The 21,908-nt window shown below is 42.2% G+C and overlaps 1 protein-coding gene across 3 annotated transcripts; it reads right to left on the bottom strand.

The window, feature by feature from the left end:
• Window positions 1-235: 235 nt before the first annotated feature.
• Window positions 236-20,361, bottom strand: MACIR (macrophage immunometabolism regulator). 3 transcript variants are annotated; one of them, XM_043464527.1, is made up of 3 exons: window positions 20,151-20,359; window positions 13,463-13,552; window positions 236-2,976 (listed from the first exon to the last, which is right to left on the bottom strand). In XM_043464527.1, exon 3 carries the CDS (start codon window positions 2,951-2,953, stop codon window positions 2,330-2,332), a length of 624 nt encoding a protein of 207 aa, XP_043320462.1. In that variant the 5' UTR covers window positions 2,954-2,976; window positions 13,463-13,552; window positions 20,151-20,359; the 3' UTR covers window positions 236-2,329. The 3 variants fall into 3 exon arrangements, with proteins under 3 accessions (XP_043320462.1, XP_043320463.1, XP_043320465.1); XM_043464528.1 differs by lacking the exon at window positions 20,151-20,359 and adding an exon at window positions 18,897-19,279; XM_043464530.1 differs by lacking the exon at window positions 13,463-13,552 and having other exon boundaries at window positions 20,151-20,361.
• Between the last annotated feature and the right edge of the window lie 1,547 nt (window positions 20,362-21,908).

Raw genomic sequence — 21,908 nt, forward strand, 5'->3', positions numbered from 1 at the left:
CACTGTACTCCAGCCTGGGCAACATAGCGAGACCCCGTCTCTTAAAAAAAAAGAAAAAAAAAAAAAAAGAAAACCACTGGCCCTAAGTTTTGAAACTCTTTCCAGGACACCAAACTTTAAATTACATATATTTACTAATCGGATAATAGTAAAATATCACATCTCAAACTTTTAACCCCTTTCATGTTTGTCACAGAGTTTCACACCTGTCTTTAAGTAGAAACAAAACAAAACAAACGGGTATATATTTTTATTTAGCTTAAGAAATCATGTAGGTGCATGGACAGAGATAGACCTCAGTCACACAGCTGTGTGACCAAACATACATCATTGCCATGAATACATCCTTTACCTTGAAATGTGAATGAGCACCAAAGACAAAATTATTTTATTTTAACAAAAATGGAATCTAAAAATAAGTGCTTCAGAGAATCCTTGAAAAGGAAACTGGCCTGTTGATCCAAGTGGACCTCGTTAAAGCACAACACCACGATGTGTGTTTACATCACCCTTTTATTTCATAGTTAGAAATAATACAGTTCCACAGGGTAAATCATCAATAAATAATGGAGTTTAATCATTAAACGTAAAAATCCCAACTCTTTGGCATCTGACAGGATTCTATTTCTTGTCAAACTAATGACTGTATAGATATAGTTAATCTTAGTGATCATCCGTCGATACAATATGTTACAAAGGTGCAATTTACTTTAAAATGTACAACAGCTGAAAACTTCCACCAAGAAATCTGAACAACTCTGTAAGATATGGGCCAACTTCCCCAAGGTTCTTTCACATGATCTGCCTCAGTGGAAGTTTAATAAATTGTTGATTAAGAGTTCCTAGGGTTTTCTAATACTTATTCTGCCCTAGAGTGTATCATTCATTCTGGTTAAAGAAAGTCACAACTGCACCAGGAATGACCCACTCATTTAATTAAAAGGTGTTCTTATTTTATAAGCAAGATTGCTAACACATTAGAAACTAACAGCCCCAAAAATAAAATTTAAAATAAGCAGGTCTATGCTGCCAGAAATGCCAATTCAGTAATAAATTGCACCTTCAAGAGTCAAAAAAGAAAAAAAGAAATATCAATAGAAACTTTTACAAAAGGTAAGTTACATACATTTTTTTTCAAAATATATTCAAGAATAGTTGAGCTGTATTTGTTACTAAAGCCAGGGCATTATTTCTTTAGCAACAAATTAAACCAGTGCAATTGACATAAATTGTTAAGTAATCCAGGATTAACCCATTAAAACTGTAGAAGCACTTTAGGCTCCTGCACTAATCCTAGAAACTAGAATTTCAACGAGTGCCTGTGCTGCACAGAACTAAAACTGGAATGACCCGATGCCATGCTGAATGGTATCACTTCATACTTAGTTTAAGCATTCGATAGTAGAAATCATGAGTTTCTCTATTAGAGTTCCATTCACTTACAGAACATTCAGATGCAAACAGTATTTGCCTATAAGCCACAATTTAAAGAATCCTTTCCATTTTAAAGTTCCAGATGAATTTTAAATTAGAAAATAAGCACTAAGGAAACTTTTTCAACTTATGAAAACTTCATATTGGAAACTTTCCAGTAAAGCTTCCCCCCACCCATTGTAAAATAAATACTTTGTATCCCAAATTTAATTTTATTAAGACACACTTTAATAACGCTATAAAGAAATATTTTACAGCCATAGAGATCAATAACTTTCCATGCGGAAATAAAAAATTCATTGCTCAATAATATTACTGAGGCAAGTGAAGAAAGATTATTCTCTTGTCAGTCTGAAATGTTAATTTTTTCAGTGCAAAACCAGTTATAAAATATTTAAACTCAATATTTAAAAATAAAAAGTGGTCCAATTTAGCAATGTTCAAGTTCTAAATTTCATAAAACAAATCATTACATATATTTTATAGTAAAATACAGAGATTAAAGAAGTACTTGAGTACTTAAGATATAAATTTCTAATGAATCATACCAAGTCAGCAACAACCAAGCAGATAACATTTCCAATTTGAGTATCAGAATTTTAAAGATGATATTACCGTACCAAAGCCTTTTTTTTCCCCCTGGCTAAAAAGCTATACAAACTAATGGTCAACCTTCTCTTTTCCTTGCAGTTGCGTGCTCTAGAATGATCTCCCCTCAAGTACCTGTGATTCCATTCCTGTATTCAAATTTTGATCCAGACAATTTGTATGTTCCAGGAACACTTAGCTGATTTAACCATCTATAATGTAAAGAGTCCTGTACAGGGTACAACAGTGGAATTTTCTAGCCAAGTGTAGGCTGACCTAAACTGGTTTACACTCTCTTGCAAGTCCCTCATGTATTATTCCTAGCAAACACACGGTCCCCTCTGAGGGTTAGGTGTTGAAGCTGGTACTGTAGCACTTCTGTGTCAGCTGGCTCCTTGATGTTCATTTTATCTAGGTTGAGGTAGTCCAGAGATTTGGAGTGAGCCCTCTTACCTTTGAGAAGACAAAGAGGCAGAGGCCCGTGGAGGGCTTTGTAAGGTTCGCACGGTAAAGGTTTAGTGCACTTGTCTCCTGAGCTGGGCATCCGCCTCCGCCTCCTGCCGTTGACAGCTGGGATCTCGTAGGGCTGGTAGTACCTACTTCTGGTTTTGTACAAACGAGAGGAACGAGCAAGGCCCACATCCAGCTGTTTGGCGCGCAGGGAAGGCACGGCTTCTCCCTTGCTCTCCTCGGCCCCTGTGCACTTCTGGGCTAACTTCAGGAGCTCCTCGCCGGTCGTGAAGCCCACCAAATAGTTCGAGTCCATGTGCAGGATCTGGTACCCTGACACAGTCCGCCGCATGGGCGAGCACGGCGTGCTGGAGCAGCGCGGCTTCTCCGCCTCCGCCTTTCCCGGGGAGCTGGCCTCGGCCACCGGCAAGGGCAGGGTGGCCAGGGCACTTCTGGACTCGCCGTTAACATCGACTTCCATTTTAGGCACCCGTCTGCACACTCCTGAAAGCAGACAGACTCAGATTAGAACGGTATAACGCCCAGAACCTCGGGCCAAGCCGGATCGTTTCAGAAGGCTCCGGGAGCTTGAAATCACATGGGCCTGAAAAACAGCCAGTGTACAACGGGCAGATTTTTATGTATGTTTGTTAAACATTCACAACAGGCATGAAATTACTACTTCTTTGCCTTCAAGAACTCAAAGGCAGATTAACATCATCTCATGGAGGAGCAAAGAGAAAGCAACAATACTTCTCTAAATACAGCACTCCATTCAATCACACAAAGTTTATTCCTTGATGTGATTATTCAGCAAAGTAAATACGGATCCCAAATGAAGCAAATAAAAATAATCATGCACAATTTCACAAGAATCTGCAAAATGTTTCCGACATGAAAGTTATCTTTTAATTTTTCAACTGTGTTTAAGGGGCATACAGTAAAAGATAAAAGTTGATCAATTTCTCCAAAGAATCCAACTTAGACCTAAGAAAGTTTTTCAAGGTATGGTCGAGTCTTAAGGGAAGGGTCCCACAAACCTTATCAATGTTCCTTCTTCCATATCTCCACTTATTTAGAGAAAATCATTTTGTAGTTTAAAAGTTAATCCTAAATCCAATAAATCAGGCCATTTTTAATATTAAACATATATAAAAATCAGATGTTATTTGACTATTTAATCATAAAATATACCATAGATTTGATAGCTATTTTATTCCATAACACCTAAGACACTGAACTTTGGAACAGTTTAGTAAATGGCAGAACAATTCACAATAAATATTAATATTATTCATTACAATGATCATATTACATAATTTGGAAAGTCTCAGCAACAAAAAGTATCACAATGACCAGCTTCCTAGAAACTAATTAAATCAAATTTTGAAAAATACAAAAGGAAACTGACAATGTCACTTCTGATAAACTATTTCTTCTTGATCTTCAATCAGAAGTAGATAGAAGGTTTAAGTCTCAGATCACTCATTAAATTGATATCAACTAATAATGTCAAAAAATAATGTGATTTTAAGATTAAATATTTATTGAAAAAAGCTATTATATTAAGTAATTCTCACAAATCCCGTTGTAAAACAAATAACCTTTTCCTAATTGAATCACTTTCTAAAATTTGGTTTAAAATCCAAGCAATTAGAAAGCTAAAAAAAAAAAAAACCCAACCTTATCTCTTCATTTACACGCTGTGTTTCCTTTTTCCTTCATTAGAAAATAAATAAACCAAGATTATGAAGACTTGCCAGATGCCATCCTAGTCTCATTATGGCCCACACATTTCTAGTACAACTGAAAAATAATATCAAGAATGATTCTTGGGATAAAGCAAACACCAAAGGGGATCCATACAGTTTTGCTTACTTACTTTTTACTCTAAATCTTAGACTATTTCCAATTTTAATTTAACCAAATTATCTTAGTCCCTCTTAACACTTCTAGATTTAAAGTAATTGGCTTTATTCTGTTTTACTGATGTAAAAATAAGTTTATATTTAATCGTATCGTTTATTTCTCTATTGAGAGGATGGAAATAGGAGGTGACTACCGCCTGGTTTGATATGTATGCAAAAGCCTAAAGATTTCTCATCTAATAAACTTTAGAGAACCACATGAAGCCTCATCAGATAGTATGCTGAACAAACAAATGTTTATTCTAAGCCGAATGACAAATTAATCCTTCCTTTCTCACTGATTTTGCAGTCCAGAAAGAGCACAAGAAGACAGATGCAAGGCCTCCAACATCCCTAACCTGACGGGCAGCTACAGGCAAGAAGTGCTTGTCTGATAGGTCATTCTGAAAGAGGAGAGGAGGGTTCAGTGAGACTTAAATAATCAGGGCTGTGGGGGAGATGGAGGCCAGGCACCCCGCCCGAGGAGAGGCCCCCAGGGGGGACGCTCAAGCCGTCAGTCCACACTGAGTGACGCACTGCTCCAGGTTCCTTCCGGACCTGGCAGTCCGCGACAGCCCAAGCATTCCCACCAGCCACCCTACCACGTTCCCATCTGGTACATTATAAACTCCCTAAAATCCATGATTTCACACCCCACCCGTTCTGAACTGGAGAATAATTCAAAAAGAGACTAAGAAGCCAGAAGTCATCTTATTAGCCCCTTAGTGTAAAAACTGCTAAGCAAGCTGACAATGTACAAAGTTACAGTCAAGAAGAGTGAGTGCAGGCTTCTCTCAGCAATGCACATATCACAAGTTTGCCCCCTCATTAGGTCAATCCTGCTGCATCAAGGTGGAGAAGGCAACGGCACCCCACTCCAGTCCTCTCGCCTGGAAAATCCCATGGACGGAGGAGCCTGGCAGGCTGCAGTCCGTGGGGTCGCTAAGAGTCGGATACGACTGAGCGACTTCACTTTCACTTTTCACTTTCATGCATTGGAGAAGGAACTGGCAGCCCACTCCAGAGTCCTTGCCTGGAGAATCCCAGGGATGGGGGAGCCTGTGGGCCGCCATCTGTGGGGTCGCACAGAGTCAGACATGACTGAAGCGACTTAGCAGCAGCAGCAGCAGCTGCATCAAGGAAGAACAAGAGGGATCTCTTTGAGTCTCTAGAGGGTGAGGATAATGAACGGCAAGATACAAAGGTTTGAGAGAAAAAGTCAGAAAGTATACATGAGCTTGAAAATCAATACCTAGGAAATCAGAAAAGTGAAGAAAGTGAGTGAGGCAAACTACAAAGGTCAAAATTTGATGTGACAAAAAATATACATTACTTTTAGATGAGTAACTATGACTGGTTAAGATCCCATTGGCCAAAACACCATATAAAATATCACTTGGCTTGGGCAAAACTATCCAACAGGATCTTCAGATATCTAACCTGATAAGACAATGATTTAACCTAGATTGTCAAACAGAAGATGTGGTTTAAGAACTCTGGAAATTTCAACCAAGCAGCCTACTATACTTTAAGAAAACCTACATTATGTAAGAAAATCTACTAGACTTTTTAAACAACACACCCTCTGTAGAAAACACTACTTAACTAAAAAGGTTATTTTTAATGTATTTCCAATATCCTCTTGGGCTTCCCTGGCAGCCCAGTGGTAAAGAATACACCTTCCAATGCAGGCTATCTGGGTTTGATCCCTGGATTGGTAAGATCCCCTGGAAAAGGGAATGACAACCCACTCCAGTATTCTTGCCTGGGAAATGCCATGGACAGAGAAGCCTGGCAGGCTATAGTTCATGGGGTCACAAAGGAGTTGGACATGACTTAGCGACTAAACAACAACAACAACAACATCCTCTTAGAAAAATATTTAACCTAGTAACTAAGGATCAAATATGCAGATGACACCACCCTCATGACAGAAAGCAAAGAGGAACTAAAGAGCCTCTTGATGAAGGTGAAAGAGGAGAGTGAAAAAGCTGGCTTAAAACTCAACATTCAGAAAACTAAGATCATGGCATCTGGTCCCATCACTTTATGGCAAATAGATAGGCAAACAGTGGAAACAGTGACCGATTTTATTTTGGGGACTTCAAAATCACTGCAGATGGTGACTGCAGCCATGAAATTAAAAGACGCTTGCTCCTTGGAAGAAAAGCTATGACCAACCTAGACAGCATATTAAAAAGCAGAGACATAACTTTGTCAACAAAGGTCCGTTTAGCCAAAACTATGGTTTTTCCAGTAGTCACGTATGGATGTGAGAGTTTGGACTACAAAGAAAGCTGAGTGAAGAACTGATGCTTTTGAACTGTGGTGTTGGAGAAGACTCTTGAGAGTCCCTTGAACTGCAAAGAGATCCAACCAGTCCATCCTAAAGGAAATCAGTCCTGAATATTCATTGGAAGGACTGATGCTGAAGCTGAAACTCCAATCCTTTGGCCACCTGATGCAAAGAGCTGACTCACTGGGAAAGATTGAAGGCAGAAGGAGAAGGGGACCACAGAGGATGACATAGTTGGATGGCATCAATTACTCAATGGACATGAGTTTGAGTAAGCTCGGGGAGTTGGTGATGGACAGGGAAGCCTGGCATGCTGCAGTCCATGGGGTCGCAAAGAGTCGGACACGACTGAACAACAAGGATCAATACTCTGTAAAACTTCCGAATCAGAGTGTTGCTGTACTGAAACATGAGAGTGCTCGTTTTAAAGATTACATGCATAGTACCTGCTGCCTGCTGAACCTCTGATGACAATTCTAAGAGCGGGAAAACTGAACTTTTTAGTTGTAAAACATCAATACTTCTACTCCAAACAACTGAGTATTCTCAAAACTAACAGCTCTTTGAGGTGGTTTCATGGTCTCTGCAGCATACTGTCTTATATACAAGAACATCTTCAAACTTCGACATTCATGTAGGAGCGTGAATGGTACAATCAGAACCCTGCAAATTGCTTAGATTTAAAAAAAAAAAAAAGATCCTTTTTACTTACATATTGCCCTTCTAAAGATCATCTACTGTGTGGCACTAAGAAAGCGACATACAGGCTAGTCAATCGGCAAGTGAACATTTCATATTTGGCTGGGTAGAATGCTGACTAAGCAGCATAACCTTTCATCCTCCAATGTGACCAGAAACAAAACTTTTTATGTTATTAAACTGCCGAGAATTTCTGGAAGAGATTTAAATATTGGAGCAAGATTCTGAGAGCCGTTACACAATCAGTGGTTAATTATCTTTTCAATGGGCAGAAGTGGTGCAGGTACTGTCCCATCTGAAGAGGAAGAAGTACCCCAATTCTTAAAAAAAAAAAAAAAAAAAGAGGGATGACATGAAAGACAATGAAGACTGAAAGGTCTCCAAGTCAGCATACAGGAATGTTCAATAATTTTCACTGCAAAATCTCTTCTTAAAAGGCAGTTATCAGGAAATTCAACTACCCTGACTACATCGGACATAATCTGTATTAGCAGGACATTCTTCATAAACTGCAATGAAAGCTCTGCTTCCTGGTTTATTGTTGTTAACAATGTTCATGACAAAGCATTCTGTTTTATATTCTAAGATAAACCTTGTATCCAAAAAACATACTGCCAAAATAAACAATCACAAAGCATTGTCTGTAAATACCGCAGGGGTGTGGACCAGGCACCACGCCCACTGCATCAGTAAGAATACATGTGAACCCAGAAACCAGACCCAAGGCTAACTTTGGCACTGCAGAGCACTACAAATCAGAGACCAACAACAGAGACCCTTAACAGCTTCCATTAATGCCTTTCATATGTAGCTTAAAGTAGAAATAAAAACTGCAAACAGAAAACAGGAAGTACTGTTATGATACCAGAAGCAGCAATATTCTGTGGAATAGAGTCGAACAGAAAATGCAACAAGCATAAAAAAGCCAACATGTAGTTGAACAATACTTTTAAAACTGAGTTTCATAAAGAAGCACTAGGAACAACAACAAATTTTTTAAATGACACCTAAGGTCTTCAATAGCAAATTCCCTCACAATCCAATCAGCAACAGAGGCACTGAAGTATATTTATACAGCACACAGAAGACCTGGCAATGTGCACAGGCCCCACTCTGCTTCTTTGAAAGATTCACGTTGAGGTGTGACAGAAAACAACAAAATTCTGTAAAGCAATTATCCTTCAATAAAAATATAAATTAATTTTTAAAAATGAAATATATGAGATTCAAAACTAGACAATGCTAGACAAGGAAACAGGGCTTCCCTGATGGCTCAGTTGCTAAGGAATCTGCCTGCAGTGCAGGACACTCCGGCTCAATTCCTGGCTCGGGCAGATCCACTGGAGAAGGGATAGGCTACCCATTCCAGTGTTCTTGGGCTTCTCTAGTGGCTCAGCTGGTAAAGAATCCACCTGTAATGCAGGAGACCTGGGTTGGGGAGATCCCTTGGAGAAAGGAAAGGCTACCCACTCCAGTATTCTGGCCTCGAAAATTCCATGGACTGTCCATGGCGTCACTAGGAGTCAGACACAACTGAATGACTCTCAGTTAGTCAGTCAGTCAGACAAGGAAACACTTTATTTACTAGGAAAACGTACACAGCGCACATTCTGTACATTTGAAAACACTGGGTGCAGCATGCATTTGTGAAGTATACAGCTGAAGCTAAAACAAAGGCCCAAAGCACAACACACACGGAGGAGAACTCAGTGCAGCAGAGGCAGCCCTTCAAAGCCTGGGACTGCGTGGCAACTACTCAGGTCTGAACACCCTCCAAGACACCGAGCTTCCTATACATCTGGCACCAGGAACAACATTTTGAAAATATAACTGAGATGCCTCAGCTCCTTAGACTCACTCTCCAAAGAGCTGGTACGTTTCACAACTACTATACGAAGAAGAATTCTTTTTTGAGAAGTACTGCATTCCAGGAGTGTTATAAAATCAGGCTTATAAAAAAAAAAAGTCATCCTCAATAATCAAGAAACTGCTCCAATATGCTTGAACTGTTTTTCAGCAACACTATTTAAGACAAAACAGATGTAACATAACTGTTTAAATATACAGAACAAAAATACCATGTGAATAAAGGAAATCAGTCCTGAATATTCATCAAGAGGGACTGATGCTGAAGCTGAAGCTCCAATCCTTTGGCCGCCTGATGCAAAGAACTGAGTTATTGGAAAAGACCCTGATGGTGGGAATGATTAAAGGCGGGAGGAGAAGGGGATGACAGAGGATGAGATGGTTGGATGGCATCACCAACATGAGTTTGAGTAAACTCCAGGAATTGATGATGGACAGGGAGGCCTTGCGTGCTGCAGTCCATGGGGTTGCAGAGAGTCAGACACGACTGAGTGACTGAACTGAACTGAAAATCCTTTTCAAGAGGTACTTGAAATGAACCACTCAGAACAGAGTCATTCCTTGGGAAATAGAGTCCTTCCTAAGCATGACTACCATCAGTCCAGTGGTATCTAGAGCCATCTAGTTTTAGTGCCAGAATCATCTAGGAGTTCACCGACGTGGAACCTCTGATTACAGCGAAGAGGACACGTAAGCTGTTAGAGGCAGGGACCTGCCCAGAGCCTGGAGTGCAGGCCCAGGTGTCCCAGCTCCAAGCCCCCGACTCCTTCAATGTTATCACACTGTGCCTCTAGCACATGGTTCTCAAAAGTGTCTACACACCGACACAGCCAAAGGGCACCAATAAACACTGACTCTGCTCCACCTCAGATCTGTGATGTAAACCATCCGGGATGTAGCCTGGGCTCTGAAATTTTTAAAAGATCCCTCAAGTGATTCTGATATGCAGACATGTTTGGGAACTTGTTTGGGAACTTATCAGATAGAAGAATTTCTCTCCTGTAAGTTCCCGCTTTCTTTTTCCTCATCAGTAATTATAGTCACATTAGTGAATATCATTTTTGGCTGCTTCCAACTGCTAACAACCTATCCCTAAGGCCTTCTAATTTACTGTTTCTAATCCAATGCGTGCTAAAAAAACATCTGCTAACCAAACTTGTTAAAACTGGATATAACATATAAATAAATCTGCACTGAATGGGAACTGGGTTTCTTCATCTGCACATACTTTGCTGTAGTTATTTTAGACTCTTAGACGCCTATGTCAGGTACAGCCGCTTTGGAACATAGCTTGACAATTTCCTATAAAGTTAAATAAATGCTTACAAAACAACCCACCTGCCTTACTTGTAGGTATTTACCTAAGAAAAATGAAAATATATGTTCACACAAAGACCTGAACATGAATGTTTTTAAGTTTCATTCATGAGCCCGCACACACACACACACAAAACTGGAAGCAACCCCAAAATCCATCAACAGGGTAATGGATAAAGAGGCTGTGGCCCATGCATAAAATGGAATATCACTCAGCAATGAGAAGGAGCAGACCAGGATTACACTAAGTGAAAGAAACAGAGAACCTTATACACTGCATGATTCCATTTATATGACATCCCGGAAAAGGTGAAACTACTAGGACAGAAATCAATGGATGGCTGCCAAGAGCTGGGGCTGGGAGGAGAGGGTGGACTGCAGAGGAGCTCAGGAGAATCCGGGGGGACGAAAGTATCATACGCACTGACGCTGCACAATGGATACACTTGTCAACATCACCAAACTGCACCCCTTAACGGGTGAGTACAAACATCAGACTTCAATAAACCTGAGTTTTAAAAAAGCCTGTTACACCACAGCAGAGACATTACTTTGCCGGCAAAGGTCCCTACAGTCAAGGCTGTGGTTTTTCCAGTAGTCATGTATGGATGTGAGAGTTAGACCATAAAGAAGGCTGAGCACCAAAGAATTGATGCTTTTGAACTGTGGTGTTGGAGAACACTCTTGAGAGTCTCTTGGACTGCAAGGAAATCAAACAGCCAATCCTAAAGGAAATCAACCTTGAATAGTCATTGGAAGGATTGATGCCGAAGCTGAAACTCCAATACTTTGGCCACCTGATGTGAAGAGCCAACTCACTGGAAAAGACCCTGATGCTGGGAAAGATTGAAGGCGGGAGGAGAAGGGGTCGACAGAGGATGAGATGGTTGGATGGTATCACCAACTTGATGAACATGAGTTTGAAGAAGCTCTAGGAGATGGTGAAGGACAGGGAAGTCTGGTGTGCTGCAGTCCCTGGGGTCACAAAAAGTTAGACATGACTGAGTGACTGAACACCACCACCACCACCACCAAGGTTCTGATGGCCCTCCAAATTTTAAAATTCTTTAAAATCATTCTGGAGACTTCTCTGGAAGTCCAGTGGTTAAGACTTCTTGCTTCCAATGCAAAGGGTCAGGGTTTAATCCCTGGTTGGGGAACTATAATCCCACATGCTATACAGCAGAGCCAAAAAAAAAACAAGTTCTTTCTGATACCATGTAATCCCAGAATCTGAAGGGATCTGTTTTAGTGAAGAGAAGCGAAATGTTAGTTGCTCAGTCGTGCCTGACTCTTCTCGACCCCATGAACTGCAGGCCACCAGGCTCCTCTGTCCACGGGATTCTCCAGGCAAGGATACTGGAGTGGGTTGCCACTGCCTTCTCCAGGGGCTCTTCCCGACCCAGGGATGGAACCCAGGTCTGCTGCACTCAGTTGTTCAACTATGTTTGAACATCTTCAATGACAGGTAACTCACTGTCTCTCTGGTTGGTTCATTTCCCCTCTGGCAGCTCTGTTAGTGTGTCTTTTTATTCACATATATGGGGGGCGGTGCTCAGTCACGTGCAACTCTCTGCGACCCCATGGACTGGAGCCCACCAGGCTCCTCTGTCCACGGGGCTCTCCAGGCAAGCATACTGGAGTGGGTCGTCAGTTCCTTCTCCAGGGGATCTTTCCGACCCAGGAACTGAACTTGGATTTCCCACATTGTAGGCAAATCATTTACCATCTGAGCCACCAGGGAAGCCCCGTTTATCTATATAAGTACATCTATAACTATGCATACATACATATGTCCACATACATGTATACTGTATGGAGAGAGGCAGAGATGACACACACACACATTTCTGTAGCTTCTACTCATTGCTCCTTGTTTGTGCTTTACTGCAGGGGAAGAAGTTAATGATCCAGTCACATCATTTCTTACTCAATAATCTCTAAAAGTACTTTCTACTTATAGTTCTCAAACCTCTTGCTCTTTGCCTCAAAATTTTTCTCTTTCCCTCAAAATCTCCTGAAAATTTTAGTTATACTTCCGTTTTTCAATGTCTTAAAATACATTTCATAAATCTGACAGGTTGGATCTATTAAATGAAACAGGGTGTTTGTTTTTCCCTATCATTCTTTTGAATCATTCTGCTACTAACTGCTAATCTGGAAATCACTTATTATGAAACTGCTTTTTCAAAAGCATAATTATAAACACTCTATGTGATTCAAAGCAAAGACCTACAAAGATCCTGACCAAGCAGAATAACACACCAAAGCATGAACTCACACTAATATAATTTTTTAAATGCTAAAATTATTAAAATTTTTCCCCTTCAAGGACTTGGAGCCACAAGGACAACAATGTCAGTCCAGATACACAGACACGCTGGTAAAAGACAACAACAGCACTGCCTGTCTTTAACAGTTTACATCCACGGTGTGATAAAACCGACATCACACTCGCAGTGAACTTCAAAACAACTACCTGAAAATGACACTCCCTTCAGTCACTGGTTCGCCATTCTTTACACGATGATACACAACCAAACTTTCTGCAAGCTGTTTCACCAGGCTTTGGAGATGAACATTTTTTAAAGCTTTCCTGAAATCAGAGCAACTACCTCTTAACTACTATATTTCAAAATATTACTCTATGAAACCTCCTTTATCTTATAAGAATAAAAAAAAGGAAAATCTACTTGATCAAAATGTCAGACATTTCAAATATAATAACATTAGCATTTTATAATAATAATTTCAGCTCTCACCATTAAAAATTTCGTACCTATAGTATATACATTTATAACAATATACTGACATTTCATATTCATCTGGTTTATACAGTCCTTAAAACACAGTATAATATTATGTTCATACAACTGGTTAACAGAAAAAGCAAAATATAACTCACCAGCCTAAATCCCAGAAGATGTCACTGTACAATTTCCAGTGAGTCCCAAGGGAACACAGGCATAATAATTTTTCTGCTCTACTCCAGATACTAAACATGAAATATAAAAATAAACCTTTAATTTAACAGGTAACACAACTTATAAAGCAATTCTAACAATTCTAATTGCAAAACAGGACGAAACTAAACTAGCAGGAGGTATCAATACCAGGTACAAGTTACATAGAATACAATATTAATTAATTTCAAGTTTGTTCAGCTAAACCTCAAACACTGTATCATGCTTGTTCCCCTCTGTTCTGTTGCTTAAATTCTACCTGGAGACTAATAGTTGTTAAGTAGGTTAAATAAAGGGCCAAGAAAAATTAGGGGTTTAAAAGTAAGTTCCAAATCCTATGTATGTGTTCAACAGATGCACAGTATTACACCATGGAAAAAAATAATGCTGAGACCGGGTCAAAAGAAAAGCTCCTAGGCCTTGCCTTACTATGAACTCTGCCCCTTGACTTTGCATAAGTAGCAATTTTTAAAATGAGGACAAGCCCATCCTTCTCCCTCATAAAGTTGTCATGTGGATGAAATGAGAGGTAGGTGAACGTGTTTTGCATGCAGTAGAGCCCTTAGGAATGTGTGATATTATTATGCAATTAATTTTTGGTGTCTATTCCTTTTAGCCATAAAACAGCAACAATCCTCCCTAAGACTGCTCCAAAGAACATGATTGGAAGGCTCATGGAAAACACTTTTTTAAAAGAGAGCAACCTGAAAAATACTTCTGGAGAGTTACTGCTGTGCTGACAAGTTTCTAACATGGTTTCTGGGCCTTTCACCTCTTATCTGGGGAGGAAATGTGTAAGAAAATCTATCTTTATCTCCTCCCTCCCCAGTTAACTGGGTTAATTTCTTGAGATCAAGAAAACTCAAAACTTTCTTCCACCTGTAAAACTTTCTTTGGGTGTTGGGTTTTTTGTGGTATTTAACTTGTTAGGAGGCTGGTGGCTCAAATCAGCTGGAGATTCATTTTACCTACTTAGGTGCACAAAGCCTGAAGAAGTGGCAACAGTGCAACTTGTTCCCCCAAACATTTGTTACTTTATTATCTTCCTTATCAGCAGGGAAGAGTTTGACCCAAAGGAAATGGATTATTACTGAATTAATAAAAGTATTTACCAGAACTATCATTCCCAGAAAACAACATGGTTACCAACCCTTGGAACTTCTTTAATTTACAGACACTTTCTCTTTCATTTATTTTTTGCCATAAACTATTTTCAAACTGGGTAACCAAGAAACCTAGATAATTAAGTCTGCTTCACAAATGAAGTCTCTGGTTTTAACATAAAATGAATTACAATGTAACAAAAATTGTTATCTAGTGATAATTTTTTATTTAATACAATTACCCTAAAGAATCTCCCCAATCCTAGTGTTACAAAGTTCAAATTGATTTCTTATTTAAGTAAATGGATTTTTAATGGGGAAGAAAAATTCTTAAATCTTAAATTTTTTAGCACTTTCTACAAGTCAAAACCATATGCCATTTATATCACTTTAACAACTATATACTACCATCAGGAAAATATTACCCCTGTTTTTAAAATATTTAAGCAAGTAATACTATTTAGGAGTCAGAGCAAAAATTCAAACCCCAATTTGTCTGGCTCCAAAGCCCACTGACATCACTTTATATACATAATGGCTCTGTTTAGTGATAAGACCAGGTATGTAGCTTTTTACACAATACTCGTGTTCCTGAAAAATGTACATTAATTTCTGTAAGTGGAATCCTATTTTAAATATGTGGAGGGTTATTTCATTTAAAACCTGTATTGCCACATTTGTGACACAGTTAGAGGGAGGTAACTTTAATTACTAACTCTAGGGTTATTTTCAACATGAAAAGTGTTAGAATTCTAAAGCATATAGATGAGAGTCTTATACAAAACCATTATAAATTGTGAACCCTTCCTCCTCAGAGCTTATAAGATTTTTTTTAAGTCAAAAATTCCAAGGCAGGAAAAAAATGTATCAGTCAATATTTGCTGGTTATGTGGCTGGATGCCACATACAGAAAGATATCTCCACTTAATTTTTCAGGACTACATCTATCACAAAGCAAGACAGATTTCAGTTAGACTTTTAGAAATCTTCACTGAAAGCCCAGAAATAGGTACATTAGAAAAATAAAAAACTGCTCAAACTTCAAGTAAAAATAGTTTTAGAAAACAGTCTAAAATCTCAAACTTTCATATAATGTGCACCATATTTCTGGTGATAGGTTCTTCTTTTCAAGCTTTCAAATGCTTTGGGAAAATATATTTTCCAATATTTTTTCAAGACAAAAAGGAAAACCAACCTAAAACTTAATTCTGGATTTGAAAGCAGAGGAGCTTTAAAGTAATTATCCAACTCTTGCACTAGAGCTGATGTGGAAGTCTAGGAAATGGTTGGTAATTTCATAGTAAACAAAGTGTAGTAACTGATTATCCCTATTAAGCCAGTGCCAAGCTAAAAATAGAATACAAACAGAGTCCAAGGGAGCAACACAGTGCAAAACCAAGGTGCAGGAACTCTGTTCCATATTTCACTCATTTCAGACTCCACTTACTGTTTGGTGTGTAACTGCATGCTATCTACGCACAGGTGCTAAGAGGATGATGAAGATGATGAAAAAGAGGAAAAGAATCTAACATAGAACAAGGTCAGAAACTAGTATAAGAAGATAGCTTCTTTAAGAGATTGCCTATAAGCAACTACACTCCAATCAATTTTTTTTTAATTAGAAGAGATTACTTATAAAGGAACCTAGTAAAAATTTAATAAGGATTTTACTATCATCCCCCATTAGAAACAACTAAAAAACTATAATCCAAAAGTCCCCAAAATACAGACCTCCAAAATAACACTTTAGAATACCTTAAAATCTATAAATCTCAACACTTGCAATTGATTTCGGCCAATGGTTTGAACATGAAGCTTTAGCAAGGTTATCAATGGATCCCCTCTCAAAAACAGAGGGAAATGAACTCATGGGAAATTCTTACAAGATGGAATAAACACTGCATAAAAAAATGAACGGAAGTAAACAGAGCAAAGGTTAGAGTATATAAACCTTCAAGCTATAAGCAGTTGCTACAAACAGAAAGTCCTGTGACGTTATCCTGTAAGCAATGAAATTAGGAAAAAGCAAGCCTGGCCAAGAGCTACCCATAGGCCTCTAGGTCAAGGGTGACTAAGCAAAAGACACCCATCATATGACTGCAAATGAAGCTTCTACAAACAGAAAGGTTTGCAAATATAAAACTAGCAAGTGTGTCAAATTTTCTCAGGCAGGTGACAGATACCATCACAAGAAAAAAAGAAGCAAGTTCTTCAAAAGTAGGGTTGACCATATGTCTTAGTTCAGAGCCGGTACCCTGGCATAACTATTCACAGCACCCTGCCTTTATCTCTCAACCGTATGCCAGTTTGGTAACTATATTGTTATCCTACTCAAAAGTAATATATAACAATGGAACGGCAATGAATTACAAAAGAAAGACCCTTCTGCTCACACAGTGGCTTTCCTTACAGTTTCAGAGTATTTCTTTGGTTGTATCCACTCAGCCATTCAACTATTCATTTACTCACTCAACAATATTTCTTGGGTCTTACTGTGTCCCAGCATAGTACAGGTGCTGGTGCAAGAATAAAAAGTGAAACCTGAGACAAGAGGGAGGACAGACAAACATGGAAATATATAAATCTAATACACGTAACAATAAACTTGAATGGCATTGTGAACCTAAAGAAGGGAGTGATTTTCCCAAAAATATAAAAGCTCCAAATGGAAATTTTCAATGCCACACAAAATTCCTACACACAGAAAAGCCACGAATCTCGGACTTCACCATAGATCTATTAACAAAATAGCAATATGAAAAAATTTAACAGAATATAACTTCTAAACATCATAAGGTTGTAAATATCAAGGCCAGCATATAGCCTTCAAGAATTTTGGTAAATAAATCTCACAAATCATTAAAGATTACACTATGAAAGCAAGATAAATTATAGGCAAAGAAAACTGGTACAGAATAAGTCATTGGTTCTGATTCTGGCTCCCAAAACAGGAAGGGAAAAAAAAAAAATGGAAGCAGGCAGTTCCCTCAGAGTGGCTATTTGAGGAGAGATCAATAATGAACAAGGACTTGGCAAAAAAAAATAAATAAAATAAGCAACTTTAAAAGTAACAAAACACTGTGCAGAAATAAAATGGTTTAACTGCCTATGCACAATACAATGAAAATAAAACGGTTAGCTATGTTCATCTTAAAGCTTACTTTAAAATAATCTTACTTTTCTCTTTGCAACTTATAAAAACTAAATCATCAATAATTTTTAAGAAGAGTTGTTAAAGTAGGGTGTGACTTTTCCGAAACCATCCTTGACCTTACAAACAAATCATTAACCACACCAAACTAGACAGACAACCCATAATTGGTTCAGAAAGAAAAATATGTGTTTCTTTTTCTAATATCAGTTCTTTTAATAGCAAATTCCTTAAAAAGCAGCATTCATTTTCATTTTATTTCTACTACTAGAAATCAAAGCTAGATTACCAGTGTGTTATCATTATGTGAAATCATCCTTCTACTTTTAGAATTCAGTTTCACTACAAATATGACTGACAGTAACTGAACTATAGGTCTACATGCAGTCTTTACAAGAAATTTCCCCTTCAGGAAACATAACTGAATTGGGACAGGTGTACACTATGGAATTGCCTAACGTTCCAAATGAAAGCTTAAAACCAAGAACTTATTTTGATAGGAATGTGACGAAATCAGAGCTCTCTCTGGAGGAAAAGCTGATTTCCCCCCAGAGAATATAAATCAGGAAAAAAAAAAAAAAATCCCGTATGTAACGTTGTGTTACTCCCACAACACTAAATACTTTTAAGGGTTAATGTGCCCACTAGCTCTCCAAAGTATACAAAATGATACACAGAAAGTAAACAAAAATCACTGACCATTATATAAGGTCAATAAACACCTTCTATCTTGCATCCTGGAAGAGTTACTACTAAACAGTCTCATTTACACTTAAATAACGAAGGCAGAAGCATATTCTAAACAATTCTCATCAAATCAAGAGGTCTTTGGGCTTGTTAATCCTTGTATTTCACCCTGGTCATTTTATTAAGTCTATAATGCATGTACAGTTACATAATGAAAACACGGAGAAATCTGTCAAATATTCATGAAGTGTAATTGCGTAAGCATAAATCACGATCTTGAATTAAGAAAGTACCAAAAAGCTTCACCATAATAACCAACACTGTATTTTGAAACGACTGCGAAAATAAACTTGGGGAAGAGGTCATTTCTATCTCCCTAGCGTCCAATCTGCTCCACAGGGTTTTAAAAAATAATAGTAATAATAAGCAACTTACAACTCTCAACTGCAGTGTGGCTTCTCTGAGAAAAACAATGCAAAATGAAGAGTCTAGAAGCGTCAGAATCGTGCAAGACACTGCTCTTTCGGCTAGGAGTAGCAAGCACACGATAAAATGCCTGCATTCTTCCTCTTTCCTCTAATGATGAGAAAGTTCCTAGCCCCAGTTCTACCTGAGCGCCCCAGTCGGACCACAGACACAACTCGAGCATCTCAGCTCGACAGAAATCAATCGGTAACCTACCCGCGTGCCAACCGGCGCGGCCAGAGCAGCACCGAGCCCCTAAGGATGTGAACACCTGCAAGGGGCCGGGGCCGCGGCCCTCGTCCCTGCCGCGCTCCCCATCTCCTCCCTGGCAGAGATGCGCAGATTCCACCACTAGAGAGTTTGGCAGCTGCACAATGGGGCCCGCCTCCTCAAGGTCTGACCGCCGCCCGCCCGGGAAACCCTTCCCTCCGCTTCCCGCCGGGCCCAAAGGCGACAGGTGGGGCGAGGGCAGCGATGCCCAGCGCCGTCTGCCGCGTGCGCTCCCGGTCCCCACGCGAGGCCCGCGCCGCCCTGGCTCCCGGGCGGCCCCGCCACCCCCGAGCCCCCCTCAGACCGCAGAGCGGGCGAGCGGGCGAGGCGGGCAGGCGAGATAAGGGCCCCGGGCTCGCCCCGAGGCGCTATCTGGCCCGGGCAGTCGCACCCGGCGCGCGGCCCTGGCGAGCGGCCAGAGGCGCGGCAGGCCCGGGAAGGGCGCTGCTTCTCCCGGGGCCCGGGAGCCCGCCGACCCCCGGGGCCCGCACGGCGGCGGCGCCCACCGGCGCCCCGCACCTCCCCGCCGGGCGCACGCCGCGCGCACCCGGGCGCACGCCGCCGCCGCCGCGCCCTCCTCACACGCGCGGCCCCTCGCCGCGTCGCCGACCCCACCCCGGGGCCCAGGAACGGCGGGCTCCCGGCACCCCGCCGGGGCCCCGCGCCCCGCACAGCAGCCCCCAGCCCCCTGCTCGGGCGCCGGGGAGCGGGGCGGGGGCCCGACCGCCGAGGCCAGGGCGGCGCCCACCGCGGAGGCCGCCCGGCCCCGCGCTCCTCAGCGCCCGGCCCCGGGCACGAGGCGGAAGGAAGGGGGCGGCGCCGCCGCCGGGCGCTGAGCAGCCAGGGCTGAGGCAGCCTCCCCCGCCGTCCCCCGCCCCGCCACCCGCCCGTCCGCACCGCTCCCTTTGCCGCAGCACAAAAGGCTGCAGGAGGCGCCGGCCCCGCGCAACCTACCAGCGGCCCCAGCTCCGCCGTCTCCGTCGTGCCCGGGGCCGCGGAGACCGCGAGGCGGGCGGCAGAGGCGCGGGGCTGCGGCGCTGAGGCGGCCGGTTCGAGCCTGCCGGTGCCTCTCCGCGCTCCCGGCGCGCTCGGCGCCAGCTGCCGCCCGGCGCAGTCCCCGCCTCCTCCCCGCCGCCGCCGCCGCCGCCGCCTTCCCGCCCTCCTCCCTCAGGCCGCAGAGGCGCAGCCCCGTCAGCGCCGAGCCCGCCTCCCGCGCCCGGCTCACACGCCCTGAGGAAGGGCGGACCCGGGCGGGAAAGGCGCTCAGGCGCTCGTGGGGGGGCGGCCGAGGGACGCGGGGGGCTGAGTCGGGGCGGCTGAGGGGGGCTAAGAGGGGCGGGGGGCGCTGAGGGGGGAGGGCTGGGGGGCCTGAGGCGGGGGTTGAGGGGGCGGCTCAGGGGGAGGGGGGCGGCTGACGGGGTCTGAGAGGGGGAGGGGGGCTCAGGGGGGCGGCTGAGGGGGTCTAAGAGGGGGAGGGGCGGGCTGGGGCGGCCGAGGGGGTCTGAGGGGGGAGGGGGGGGGAGGGGGGCTGAGTGGCGGGGGGGCTCTGGGGGGCTGAGGGGGGAGGGGGGCGGCTGAGGGGGCGTCCTCACACCCCCCTGCCCGGCCCAGGCCCTGCACGAGGATGCAAGAGCTCCCCCCTCGCAGGCCTGGCGAGGCGCAAGTCGCCCCACTTTAGGCGGTGTTCGTCCTGAGCCTCCGCTTTGAGGACGCGGCGCTGAGCAGAACTAGAGAAGAAGTAGGAGAAACCCGTGGAACGACAGACTGTAGGGTCAACCTGGGACAATTGCTGACTATCTGGTGAATGTGGGGACGAGGGGCAAATTCAGATTCTCATTTGATGAGCCGCTCTTCGCATCTTCAGACTTGATGTGCTCCATGCTTGTAATAAATGCTCTCCTGTGATCTTTCTTCCCTGTTCCCAAGGCATGTGCATCTCCTCTGTCAAACTGGTTAATAGACTCAGAGATAAGAGTAGTTGCTGACATTCATTTGGCTCTCACTACGTGCCAGGCCTTTTTGCATGCATTTTTTGACTGAGAGTCCACAACAATTCTGTAAGAGAAGTGACCGATTAATTATGAGCTGCATTTTAAAGATGCAGAAAATGTGAGTAATTTTCTCAAGGTCACACACACAAGAGCTCGTTGCAGAGCCGGGTTTGAACCCAAGCCTGGAACCCCAGAATTGTTTGTAAGTGTTGCTAATTTGCGTTTCGGTCTCAATCCAAGAGAGCTTGTTGTTGTCGCTTTTTGTTTTCTTCCTTTTTTTTTTTTTAACAAAATATCTGCACATAAAAAGCATAATCTTGGTGTAAATTAATACAAATTTAAACAAATGTTGATTCAAACTTGTTCCAAAATCTATATGTGCCCCTGGAATGATAAAGACAAATCTGAAAACCCTTATTTCAACAGTGATGTCTGCAGCTAGAGCCCGCCAGCTCTAGCTGGCTCCTCAGCTAGAAGACATTTTATACTACCTTGCCTGTGCTGGGACTAAGTCACTTCAGTTGGGTCCGACTCTGTGCGACCCTATGGACGGTAAATTGCCAGGCTCCTCTGTCCATGAGATTCTCCAGGCAAGAATACTGGAAGGGTTGCCATGCTCTCCTCCAGGGGATCTTCTGGACCCGGGGACCGAACCCTGACCTCTTTCATTTCCTGCATTGGGAGGTAGGGTCTTAACCACTAGCGCCACCTGGGAAGCCCT

This window comes from Cervus canadensis, chromosome 4, assembly GCF_019320065.1.
Source record: "Cervus canadensis isolate Bull #8, Minnesota chromosome 4, ASM1932006v1, whole genome shotgun sequence".
Lineage (NCBI taxonomy): Eukaryota > Metazoa > Chordata > Mammalia > Artiodactyla > Cervidae > Cervus > Cervus canadensis.